Raw genomic sequence first — 14,057 nt, 5'->3', positions numbered from 1 at the left:
TTACTCGATATTTCGTCCAGGAAATATTTCACCGTGAACATATTTTTGTGCATCATTTATAATATCACTTCAATATTGCAGAATATGCATGGATAACTCTTAAAAATAATGTCAGTTTTACATTGGATCCGATTATCTTAGAGAATTAAAGGTGAAGATAACGAACAGTGATCAATCTCATAACTCCTAAAAGCAATACAAAATAGATAGTTTGGCAAACACGAACCCCTGGACACAACAGAGGTTGGATCAGGTGCCTAGGAGGACCAATATATTGTGTATCTAATCAGTTGAGAGATGTAAACAGCATACTTGGAATTAATAAAAAGCAATGATTAGACTCCAAGACCTTTAGCAAAAATTGACTGTGTGGTACAGAGAACGTATCGCTTTTCAGTGAAGATATACACTTTATCTCACCGGGTTCTAGTTGTCTTTTGTATTTATTAACATACTCAGTAAACTCCTATACTGCCAGCCTGAGAAATCTGTGAGGATCTGGGTTAGAATAGGTCCTCAGTACCCCTTGCTTGTAAGAGGCGACTGAATAGAGTGGTCCTTCGGTGAGACAACAACAACCAAGGCCCCTTGTCACAGTAGGCGTGACACGATAAAGATCCCTTCCTTCTTAATGTCCGTGTGCGCAAAGCAAATGCCTAAACTTTACAGTCCTTCACCGGCATTGGTAACGTCTCCATATGATATATGAGTTAACAATTCTCCAGTGGGACGCTAAACAATATAAGATCAAACGAAACGCAGTTATAGGATCTAGCATACTGTAATTGCCTTTTAAATCTTTGGATATGCAATGAAAGAACTGGGTTAACAACTTTATTTCAATATGATCCACCGTACTCCTATTTACAGTTATAGATGTAAATGAATATACTGAGATGTATTGTCTCCTTATGCTTAGCAAATAAATCTGTTGTTCTTACTCGCACGATAATCATAATTTGAAGCATACAACTTTGCACCGGGAGGAGACCGCATCTATTTTTACCGTTTTTCATTGCATTTATGGTGTTGAAAAAAAATGCGTTGGTGGTTAACATTTTGTTTTACGTCCCATCGACCATTTTATCACTCATTATTCAACGGCTGTATGTGAAGTAACACAACTTGAGCCATTTGATTAACGTTAGTTCAGGGGCGTAACAGTATGGGTTAATTAACGTGTCAACGGCTGGCACGACACAGGAATTCCCTTGTTAAGATCATATCCAAAAGACCCGTGGTTCTTACTTTCATATATCGAGTGATTTGGTAAGGATCCAATCCTTACATATGCTTTTATTTTGGGTTTGACACGGCCATGGCTCCAGCAGGGCTCGAACAAAGCGAACGCACCACCACTGAATTATTACGACGGATGTAGTTTACAAAATTCAAATCTATTACACAAATCCCATAATTAAACATTTTGTTTACATTACGATAAACGATTGTCTAAGGCTCTACTGGGATCTACCACTACAATCTCTCGACAATAACAAATGCACTGCATTATGCAGTATAGCATGTTGACGAGATTTGGAGGTCACTCAGATTTCAGAGGTTGTTATACTGTAAAATGCAGTGCATTTCTTATTGTTCAGAAATTCTAGTGATTCACTTTAACATAGTCTACTGTGGAGATTATAACATGTATTTACTATTGTTATTCAAGATCTTACATTTCTGGTGCATCAATTGTTTATTAGATGGAAAGGTGAAGATAACGGACAATTCACGGCGGTTGTGACCTGTCAACAGAAAATTATTACTCCTCTTAGGCACCTGATCCCATTCCTCTTATGTCCAGGGGTCCGTGTTTGCTCAACTACTTTTTTGTGTTTCTTAAAAGGGTTATGATATTGATCACTGTTCTTTGTTTTCGCCTTCTAAATTCTGTATCATAAGAATATAAAAACAGGTCAGCTATTAAAGGAGCACAATTCGTGCCCAATGGAATTCCGACAGAAATAAAAGGAAATCTAAAAATATAGCTGTAACTGCAAGCATACGATATAAAAGAATGCTCAAAAGTATTGCGGGAAAATCCAGTGAGGGATACATATTATGAGGGTATGATTTGTGACGCTTCACGCCAGTGTACTTCACGTTAGCTCTATATGAAAAGTATGCTGGTGTGAAGCATTAGAGCCCATACTCTTCTGTATTGTCAAACATGTTTATGTCTTCTATTAACATTCTACTTTCATTTTTGTCGGAATTCACAAGCGTTGGAATAGACACATTATTTCTATCAGGATGCATACGCACAAGTTTGTAGCTACAGCGCAATCATGATCAAGGATATGGCCATTACAATTGTAAAGATATCAATTAAAGTACTCAGAAAGAAATCTAATTCAAAATAATGATCTCCATAAGTTTACCATAATAGAGGCACAAATCGGAAAACACCGCATCGTCATACTTTTTTTTTTTTTTACTGTCAATAGGCCTATTTAGAATTGTCTGTTCGTTTCACTGGATTCGATCATATGATTGACCCACTTCATGAATTTATCTATTTCTTAACTATTTCCTGGTTTGTAAAATTGAAGTTGATTTATTTATTTTCCGCCACATTTTCCAATGTTTAAAACTTCCTTCTCCTCTTTAGAATAAAGTACATTCATAGATTTGCAGTTCAATGTAGGATTCTAGCACTGTATTCCACGCAACAATCTGGTTGGGTTTTCTTCGCATATAAACACATAACTTTACCCAACGTGCTTCCACTGTCAGGCTAGCTGTCTGTCTTAGAGAATAATACTTTAACTATCAGCCACCTGAATCCCATTCTTCGTTTTTCGGTTTTGAGGAAAACTGAAAAGAACATTTTTGAATTAAGCATGATGCTTATCACAAAGAATGAATTGATGACCCTTGATTATTTTATTGATGAGTCAAGATAACAGGCATCTCATAAACCCTGTAGATAATACAGAAATCAGAGTATGGTAAAACGGATCCTTATACATCCAGATAGGAGGAGTAACATCCTCCGATGATCGGTGACACTCACCCTAAGTATTGATCAGGCAAACGAAGCAATCCGTAGTCAAAATTAGTATGTAAAGAACGGCTTAACAATTGGTATAAAACATGTCAGACAGCATTTGACCCAATATCCGATTGTATGAATAGTGACTATTCTGATTAAGTCATATAAAGAATACAAAATCGATAATAAGACAAACTCAGGCCCCTGGGAAACAAGTATCTAGAAGGGGTAAACATCCCGTATTTTGATTTTATCTAAATTGCCAATACCTTTGAAAAGCACATGGGGTTGTATACAGATTTAATTTGCGGTAGATAATGAACGTTGCTAATAGGGAAATGTGCTTGTAATTTGCATCCGATGTTGGGTTTTTTTCTCTCGTAAAAACGTCCGTATTTGCAAATTGCTGTATTTTTTCACCAGGGAAAATGAGAGTGTTGAACATTGTCGTTTTGTTTCTTAGACATTTCCAATATCTTGTTTTCTGTGATAGAGAGTACAAAAGGTGGATGGTGTTTATCTTACATTAATCTTTTCTAGATATTGATAATTTAAAACAAAAACGTATTTAAAATGTTCAGAATTTGATTCTATTGAATCCGTTTGATTTAGCACATCCTGTTATAAGCATTACAGGCTTGATAGTGTGTGTTAGAAACGGATAGCCAAATTGTAGGTTGCCCATTGATTTCTTCCTGTTATTCAGAAAATAAGAATTCTATGAATCATATTTTTGTAGGCCGGATGGTATCCCTTGTTGCTACAATGAATACTTGGACGAAATCAGCAAGCAATGCAAAGGTCTTACACGGCTATTACTTCATGGTTATTCATAAATTCATATTGATCCATATAAATATATTGACCAATTTTTTTTTCTCATTCGTTTTTAACACAACATAGAGAACATATTAAACAAGCATTCAAAAACAATATTCACGTATGTACAAGTAATTCATATCAATAGATATCACAATATTGATAATGAATAAATACAATAATAGACTATATACATTTAACCAGGAGGATTTAATCTCTCAGCAATTAATTGTATATATTTACACAATCTTAAATTTTTTTTTTCATTTTTGGTTACAAATAGATTATGAAATTTTATCACATTAGGTCTAGTATGAAATATCTCTGGTACATAATGTCGCCTAATATTATTTAAAACAAGACACATAAGAATATAAATGCATCTTATCTCCAATATCAGAACTGCAAATATTACTTTTTTTTTTATCTATATCTAGCCACCTTCCCGTTTCTATGGGTAATTTATGATTTGTGGTTCTAAACCTGGTTAATATACGTTGTTTATGTATTGAAATATTTGACAATATATATTCTTGACATTTAAAAGTAAGATTTGTAAAATTCTGTATATTATACCTTCAGAAGATTCGTTATATTGAGATACCTTTCGATCTTTGTTTAAGATGACAGATAATCCAGTTAGTATTCATTTTGACAGCATTATACAAAGCATTAGACATTCCACAGTCATCTGATATTTTCTTTAAATTCAAAATCCATTTTGGTTCACACCCCTTGTGAAATTTATGAACACGAGATTTATATCACAAATAACAATATTTTCATTTTTCCCATGCATCACCCGACAACAAAAACTAACAATTCCTGATTTGATATGTAAACATAATGGTGGTCGACCTATATCACGATAAATCATATAATTTGGAGTTGATGACTTGACATGTAATAATAATTTACAAAATTTTAAGAGTATATTTTCAATAATGTCATTGCTTCCAAAACCCCGTTCACATCCATATAGAAGGATAAGAACAACAATTGTATCAAATACACTGTAAGTGTACATGATCTTCTATTGAAAGATTAAGATCACGACCTCTGATTATAATATCATATAGTGATTGATCATGATATCTGCTTTTTTGTTATGACGTAAGCATGCGAGCCTGGTTTGATTGGCTGGAAGTGTGAAGAACCGTGCAAAGAAAGGATATTATGGAGTGTTGTGCCGCTTGCCCTGTTTATGTAGTCCCAATAACTGCGACCCAGAAGTTGGATGACCAACAACAACGAATGAACACACAACACCGAGTATTCGTTAGTGTGTTTTCATATTGAGCAGATTGGTTCAATGCACACAATATATTCATTATGAATAAGTCATTCCTTCGATATTTGTAGAATTCAACTGGAGAATGTCAAAAGGGTTTGCTGACACTGTCAAATATTCGGCCCCAACCCTCTCCATTGAAATAAATGGAGAACTTACAGCGGAACAGGAACTTACAACAGGGTATCTACATGTACATTGGAATGATTTGTCATGTCCTCGTACAATAGTATCAAAAGTTAATAATTAAACGTCTTTGAATGGAGAATTTACTACATCGGTATTCAATGCATATCAAACAATGTTTTCCATTCTTTATATTCATAGATATGCAGGAACAAGAACTCAAAAGTTGCATCAAGGTATCATGAACCAAAACGTATTAAAATTACAGTAGCTAAATGATAACAATTCAAAATGCGATATAAAACAATGTTGCATCTTCTTGTAGGTTCTCGGAAGTACTCAACCATTCACAAAGAGATGTTAACAAACAACGAACAAAAGACCACCAGCACAGGTCTCTCTCTCTCTCTCTCTCTCTCTCTCTCTCTCTCTCTCTCTCTCTCTCTCTCTCATCATAATAATGATAACAATAAAACCTTTATTTATCAAGGATTACATATTTAGCGATAACGCTAGTTTTCAATATGGTCCTGCATATAACATACATATAGACAGATATTAGTAAAATAAACACAGATTAAGAGAAGTAGAATATATAAAAACTTCAGAAATGATTATGAATGTAAGATAAATAGGAGCAAAATGAAGCTTAAAAAGTATGGTGATAATAAATAATTTAGCATAAAACCATGTAAAACTTTATACACTAAAATAACTTTTCTATAGACAAATAAATTTGATAGAGGCAACCACTTAAGTTCTGTAAACATGACATTAGATGGTGTTTCAAAATTGCCGATGTTAAGAATTACCCTTGCAGCTCGTTTGTGCAATATAGAAAGCTTATTCACATTTTCAGCATTTTTTTTGGATTGCTCCATATAGTACAATATGTAAAATGTGGAAAAATCGTAGTATTAAAAATCTTCAGCAGAGCATCGTTTGACAAAAAATATCTTATTCTTCTTAAAATGTCAATTCACTTGGAAATCTTGTTCATAAGTGATTTTATATGACTTTTCCAGGACAAAGTTTCATCAATAATAATACCAAGTAATTTTCACTCCCAAACACATTCTATGACATGGTTATTTATCACAAAATTTAATATTCGATACGTTGATAACTTCTGTGCCGATCCAATATGCATACATTGAGTTTTAGACAGGTTTAAGCTTAATTCATTTTCCTTAATCCACATTATACTGCGCTGAAGATCTTCACACATCTTTGACGCAATGTTTTCCACTGACTTATCTGTTACATCTTGTGAAGTATCATCTGCATACATATTTACATGACAATGTTTCAGTGCTTGTGGATAGTCATTAATATACAGGATAAAATACAATGGGCCTAAAAAAGAGCCTTGCGGAACTCCAATGGTGACATTGTTTTCATCCGATAAATTGCCTTTCCAAATAACTCTCTGTGTACGATTTGTTAGATATGATTTAAACCATTCAAAAGTATCATTGCATATGCCAACTGACTTGAGTTTGTGTAATAAAACCTTGTGACTGACAGTGTCAAATGCTTTCCGCAAGTACATCAGTAAGTTTACCTTCATCAATATTTTAAGCCATCTATCTACTAGAGAAATAAGAGTACTTTCACATGAGTATTTTGGTCTTAACCCAGACTGACAATCTGTAATTAGAGAATTTACTGACAAATACTCATAAAATGAATTAAAAACATGCCTTTCTAAAATTGTGCTAACACAGGGTAAAATTGATACAGGCCAATAATTAACTAAATATCCATCCCCTGATTTGAAAAGTGGTACAACACGTGCCTTTTTCCAGTCATCTGCACAAGTACATGAAGATATAGAATAGTTGAAAATATACGTGTTTCATACCGATTGTTAAGCCGTTCTTGGCACACTGATTTTGACTGCGGATAACTCCGTTTACCTGATCAGGATATGGGGCTCACGGCGGGTGTGACCGGTCAACAGGGGATGCTTACTCCTCCTAGGCACCTGATACCACCTCTGGTGTATCCAGGGGTCCGTGTTTGCCCAACTATCTATTTTGTATTGGTTGTAGGAGTTATGAGATTGATCACTGTTCGTTATCTTCACCTTGCATGCAAGAATCTCTCTCTCTCTCTCTCTCTCTCTCTCTCTCTCTCTCTCTCTCTCTCTCTCTCTCTCTCTCTCAGTCGTAGATTATGTTATGTTGAATCATAGTTATATCAGTTTCTTCTAGAGATTGAGAGCCTAATTTTTTTCTTTAAGTCGTGCAATGGCATAGTCAAAGGTCTGAATCTGATACATTTGGATTTATCAAAATTACTAGAAAGCAACGTTAAACAGCAAACCCAACAAGCACGTGTAAGTATGCAACAGTAAGCAGGGAGGTGGTAAAAATAGGTTGTGACTGCGGTCCGATCAATTCATTTTGAATAAGATATTGTTTGAATCAAATTAAGAGTGAGTAGTTAGTAACAGTGCATAACAGCAGTATATATCAGTGAGGTGTATCAATCACAACCAATCACAATAATGAAACTAATAATGCAGTTTGTGTACCTAATGTGAGCCAGAATAATTTCTATCATGTATACAAAACACATGGTATTGATAATTGTGAAATTTCCTCTTCGGTTTCAGATGTCATTAGACAGAGCGACAGCAGAGACATTTTGCAGCATATTTCAGAATACATGGAGTTAATCAGCATCTCTTTGTTTCTGATTGTAGGCAGTGTCGTCACTCTTATTCTACTACTGTTGTAAGTGATTTATTTACGTAAGGAATACATATGATAGGACAATCATGTTGCTTGTTATTAGATCGTATAGATAGTTTACGTTTCATAAAATGCTAAGCGGTTTATAAACAAAGGTAATGCACCCTGAGGAAGAAATGCTTCCATAAACACGATTGTCTCACAGGAGTGTGAAGTTCTATCGATTAAATTAAAATAACAATTCGGGAAAATATTATGCACCGTCTTCTATAAAACACCAGGAATAGAACAATTGAAGACCCCACAGGTAAATCTTTTTGCTGTCTAAATATTCAAACTCTACAAATGTGTCAAAGCTATCTTTTAGTTTTAAAATTGGACGTTGTGGTTTAGTAAATAAAGCGTTATATTGGTGCCCAGGAGGCACAGGTTCGATTCTCAACCATGGGCCGCTCATTACTTCGTCAGACACCCGCCATTAGGAAGGAAAGTAACAGGTCTTACGGATATGATTAAACTCGCTGAGAAGTAGACTCCGAAATCTTGTTTGAATACATTCGCTGAACAGGTTTTAATATGTTACTATATTGATGGCCACAGTCTAACAGTGTACCATGACGGTATTTGTTCGACTATGGAACGCCGTTACTGCCTTATAATGTAAATCAGCCGATATTTCATTACATCATCTGGTAACATCATTACGTTATAACGATACCTTTTATATGGGAAATGGTAACATCATTAAATTGTGTTGATACATCTTTACGTTATGTGGTTATATCATTATGTTATGTCGATTCAGCTCTACCTTATGTGGTAGAATCATTAAGTTATGTGCAGACACCATTATGTTATGATAAACTCTCAAGTGATCTAGATTTACTAATGGGTAGATCAAGTTATAGTAAGGGAATGAAGTATCGTTAGAAACTCTTGGGTTTTTCTGACGTTAAACTTTAAACATTGCCACTTAGATTATCAAACTTTGCACACACACAAACGCATAGCCTGCGTCAGCACTTATTATCTGCAACGTATGCTATCTTAATATCAATTCAATTTATCAAACTAAACAAAGCAAAAAAGACACTTTCTCTTTCATAGTTTTATTCTCAGTTCAAAATAAATATTTCCAAGTACGTAAAATTTACGCATGGTAACTTGTAAGTTATTTAAACTTAACAACCGAAAATCGCCTTACTTTGATGTGTGGCCATAGTTAGTTGATTTTGACTCCGTTTACCCGATCAAGATAGAGGGGTCACGGTGGATTTCACCGGTTAACATGTGAATGTTTCCTCCATCTATGCAACTGATCCCATTGCTGGTGTGTACATCGATCCATGTTTGCCCTATTCTTAATTTCGTAGTTTTGGAGGGATCTATTAAATTGATCCCTGATTGCAATCTTTACTTGTTCAATCTACTTAATTTCATGTTACAGACTGTTATATTCTACAAAAATTTGGCAAATGTGCACGTTCTCTTAGCAAATAATAAAACACGCATCACATGAAAGGTGAAGATAACGAACAGTAATCAATCTCGTAGCTCCTATAAGCAATACAGAATAAAGAGATACACAAGAGTTAGGATCAGGGAGAGTAAGCATCCCTGTCAACTGGACCCACCTGTCACAAGACCTGTATCTTAATAAGGTAAAAGGAGTTATCCGTAGTCACAATCAGTGTGCCAAGAACGACCGAACAATCGGCATGAAACACATTAGAAATCATTTTACCCATGCAAACTAGATCGTTATAACGACCATAGAATTTGTTAAATGCTGCTTTTAAACGAGACTGTTGAACCCCCTGCACGATCAACTTGTCAGTAGCTTGCCTCAAATTTAAAAACTGATGATAAGTCGAATAAGTTCTTGCTATGTATTGTGTGGCTTTGTAAACAAAAATCTGGTAAATAGAATATAAATATAATATAGAAATTTATGTAGATATACCTGAAGCAGTTCAACACAGGCCAGATGTATTGTCGACAACTGCGTGGGACGCTGGAGCGTGGGTACATGTCATTGTCCAGCAGGGAACGTCTGCCAAGAAGTGGAAGACAGTCTGACTATGTGACGCAAAACAGCCTCGACATTGACGTCCCCAGTACCATATAAACAAAGACGGTGACGTAAAGTGATGACATAATTCTAAACATCGATTGCTTTATAAATATTGCTTTAACAAGGATGTTGGAGTCATGTGATGCAAAATATCGCGAATGAAGTTTTCTTTATAAATATCGGGTAAGGAAACGTGGTGTCAAATACAATTTATATCAACCCTTTATTAGGAATCACATGATATGCCACGTGTATAATATTGATACCGTGGCCTGTACAAAATATCACATGACATCCATCAAATATCATATAATTAAAATTACATGACACGTATATACATGTAATATTGACATTGTGGCATATACAAAATATTACATGACATCCATGTTTGAAGGTTTTACAAATGTATAAACATAAGTCAAATGAGTAATTTAATATCAAATATCATATTCCTATGATACTGAAACCTTTACAAAGGATGTTAGAGCCAGATGATGACTTAGACTTTTTCAGATATCGTATGAATACGAATAATGAAATCACGTGATACCACATAAAACCGAGATTGACGCATCCACAATCTCCTATAAATATGGATTCTGGAATCACGTCATGTGACATCGACATTATAGCTGATATTCATTAGAATGCATGTTTTAATTCATTCTTTCATTTGTTCAGTTTAGTTAATTGAAGATATACAGGCTACTCCGGATATATTGAAATTCAGGGGACAGACCTGAATCGTTATTCGTATCCAAACTTCAATATAACCGTTGTGGGACTATATGAATTGAATTTATTGTACTGGGAATATACAGATAGTTCAATATAATATAGTTCGATATAAATTGGTAGATATTTTGTGATATAATAAAATAAAACTCATTGATGTGCTTTTTGGTGTTGTATTTTATTATGAAAGAATGGAGAGTGAATCTAAAATACGTTTTGAGATGAAATGTGATCATCCGGTGGACCTATCATAGATCCTTCATTGTTTACTACCACCATAGCATAACAGTTACGTTGCAAACACGTTTTGAACATCTGAAAGGAAAATTAATTTCCATTTAAATTCATAATTAATAGCATATAAAACAATAATAAAAGGTGAAGACTATAAGCAACGATAAATATCACAACTCCTAAAAAGCATACACAATTAATAGTAGAGCAAACACGGAGGCATGGACACACCAGATCAGGTGCCCACGAGGAGTTAGCATCCCCTGTCGACCAGTCATATCCGACGTGTACCCTATATTTTCATCAGATATACGAAGCAATCGATAGTAAAATCAGAGTGTACAAATTGCCTAACAATTGGCAAGAAACACGTCAACCAGTATTTGACCAATGACAGGTTGTATTGGTAAATTGAATAGTTATAATTACCATAAAATTTGCGACATGCTGACTTTGAAGGGGTACTCGTCGTTGTTATAAAAGCTGACTTCCTTTTAAAACATTGATGAAAGTATAAATATTAGCAATATTTATCACAAATCTTGTCCACGAAGGTCAGGAGTTTAGGGAAAATATTATCATCACAGAAACAATCAAACTTAATGTACCCATTTTCGTAGACAATGAGATCAATGGATCATGACCCTGGTACTGCATGTCCATATAGATACAATAATAATGTATATGATGTGAGAAATTTTACTAGTCCACAAGGAAATAACTGATATCTTACGTCAACAGACAATTAGGTCCACATCTTATTCACACAAAACTTTACCCTGTTCCATTGAGAGTAGTACATACGTTATTTGAAGAAGCCACAGTTAGTCTGTACTTGGATTTTTCAACACCTGAATAGAAAATGAACTCTATGATTATGGATGTTGACAATCATAGCCTTTTTAAAGCGCCAAGGGTCATGGATGATATTCATTTTAAATCATGCCGCCGGTTACTTAAGCTCAAAGTTACAAGCAAATGAAAAAATGCCGTCACCATAAGCAACATTCTTAGTCATAAGAGTTCAGTCGTGTATTCAAATTTATTTCGAGTTCTAGTCTACACTCTGTATTTCCTACAAATATACTTCTACTATTGCCTCCAAGCTGTTCAATTATAAACAAACTCTACAGAGCTTAGATTTAGACAATGTTATACTTAATTTACTTACTTCTTTTTCTTCTTTCAATTATAGTCCACCTGGACAGTTATTCAATGAACGACAAAACAAGCCAAAAACAAAAAGTGAACCTACGCACGAAGCAAAGAATTAGCAACCTGAAATGTTAAGTAATCATTAGGCACACCGGCACTGATCATGTATTGGAGAGGAGGACATAAAATCACAAAAACTGACTACATATTTCAGGATATTGCTTGATTGTGTCTAAGTGAAAGATGAAGATACCGAACAGTGATCAATCTCATAACTCCTGTACAGGTGAAGATACTGAACAGTGATCAATCTCATAACTCCTATAAAGGTGAAGATAACGAACAGTGATCAATCACATAACTCCTATAAAGGTGAAGATACCGAACAGTGATCAATCTCATAACTCCTGTAAAAGGTGAAAATAAGGAACAGTGATCAATTCAATAACTCACATAAGCAATACAAAATACAGAGTTGGGCAAACACGGACCTCTGGATATACACGAGGTGGGATCAGATAACTAAGAGGAGGAGGCATCCCCTGTCGACCGGTCACACCCGCTGTGAACTGATGGATTATTCCACAACCTTCAAGGCGTGGGAAAATTTGATTGACACGTAGTCCTGTAGATTAAAAAGTAATCTAGTAAATTAGCATATATTTTTTTGTTTTACTTATATACAGGTTTTAAGTTAAAAATAAAATAAAGCTATAGTGTTTTGGATTTGATGATACGAGTGGATGGAGCACATAATCTGGTAAAGGTTTAACCCATACCCCTACTGGTGAAGTCAGTGGGTATCTGGGTACAAATATCTATGTATTCAGAATCTTTCCAAATAGCTCTAGGTATCTGACCAAATTAGGTCATAATCAATAACCACTATTATATTTTTTCCAAATCGGTGATTACTGTCAATGAAAAATGCACCCACTGGTAAATCATTTTGGTTTGCATATTTTGAACCCTCCATTCGGTAAAAAGTTATCCTGTCTAGACTGTACTGACATGTCCTCTGGTTTCTGGCGCATCTAAATGATGTCATTATAGTTCCTTGAAAACATCAGTCATTCATTTGTTAGCATGCAGAGAGGGTAGATATTTTCTCAGAATACCTTTGAGGGCGGATTGTAAGTACAGACTAGTGGAACTCTGTCATTTTGAGGCTTTTTCTTTGTACTGGAGGAGGGGCTGTCGGCCCTGTCCTGAAATCTCATCGAGTGCTGACTTTACGTTGTAAGTGTCATTGTATTTATTTGTCAGATGCGTTTTGAGGATTTGAACTTGATGCTGGAAAATAGTTGGGGTAGAGTAGATGAATGACTATTTTGGTAAGACGTGTTTACGTGAAAGAATCCAAAATTAGGTAAACAATCAAAGCTGTTAGATGTAATTTGAAGCTATGATGCGAGACATATATGTCCCCTCCTCCTTTCTCCCATTAATCAAGTTTTGGAAAGAGGAAAGCTGTATTGAACAAATAGAAAGATGGAGCTAAGAAGCAGGGAACAAAAAAAAAAAACAAGGAAAAAACGGAAGAAAAGAATAGCATCTTATAATTGTGATTCACCTTGTGATAATGCAAACCACAGATTGTTTAATTGCCCTGCTTATAATAATTACAAATGTGAACTTTTTCATAATATAAAAGCAAGACATGATGTCACGCATATCCATAAATCTTTTGTTATTTAGAATTCCTGAAATTGAGTTTGACACCCAAAAAACTGTATGCACTTGTGCATATTGCGCTGACAGAAATATTTAAGCAATCTATAAATATATGTTGATATATGTGACAAGCCATGCTATTTTGGGTCCAAATGAGGAATTTATCAAAAATGAGATTTTCGCTTTAAAATGAATGCCTAATTGCGCATTGAAAATTTTATGGTCTTATCTTGCATGATTCCGGAGATATGA

At 34.8% G+C, this 14,057-nt stretch overlaps 1 protein-coding gene across 6 annotated transcripts; it reads left to right on the top strand.

Annotated features, from left to right (window-relative positions):
* Positions 1-244: 244 nt before the first annotated feature.
* On the top strand, positions 245-12,814 carry LOC125664496 (uncharacterized). Of its 6 annotated transcripts, XR_008798967.1 has the most exons (8): positions 253-3,799; positions 4,936-5,095; positions 5,180-5,291; positions 5,436-5,470; positions 5,560-5,628; positions 7,480-7,575; positions 7,855-7,975; positions 9,891-10,905. XR_008798967.1 is itself a non-coding variant. In XM_056150971.1 (7 exons), exons 3-7 carry the CDS (start codon positions 5,194-5,196, stop codon positions 12,248-12,250), a joined length of 402 nt encoding a protein of 133 aa, XP_056006946.1. In that variant the 5' UTR covers positions 245-3,799; positions 4,936-5,095; positions 5,180-5,193; the 3' UTR covers positions 12,251-12,814. The 6 variants fall into 6 exon arrangements, 1 of the variants encoding a protein (XP_056006946.1); XM_056150971.1 differs by lacking the exons at positions 7,480-7,575; positions 9,891-10,905 and adding an exon at positions 12,172-12,814 and having other exon boundaries at positions 245-3,799; XR_008798969.1 differs by having other exon boundaries at positions 251-5,095; positions 7,869-7,975.
* Positions 12,815-14,057: the final 1,243 nt, after the last annotated feature.

This window comes from Ostrea edulis, chromosome 1 (genome assembly GCF_947568905.1).
Source record: "Ostrea edulis chromosome 1, xbOstEdul1.1, whole genome shotgun sequence".
NCBI lineage: Eukaryota > Metazoa > Mollusca > Bivalvia > Ostreida > Ostreidae > Ostrea > Ostrea edulis.
This window is presented reverse-complemented; position numbering and strand designations above follow the sequence as displayed.

Excerpts from the sequence above, each read along its gene's own strand:
- LOC125664496 (XM_056150971.1), top strand. The coding sequence starts at position 5,194 with ATGTCAAAAGGGTTTGCTGACACTGTCAAATATTCGGCCCCAACCCTC. Across the intron at positions 5,292-5,435 it reads GAACAGGAACTTACAACAGG|ATATGCAGGAACAAGAACTC; the intron begins GTATCTACATGT and ends TTATATTCATAG. Across the intron at positions 5,629-7,854 it reads ACAAAAGACCACCAGCACAG|ATGTCATTAGACAGAGCGAC; the intron begins GTCTCTCTCTCT and ends CTTCGGTTTCAG.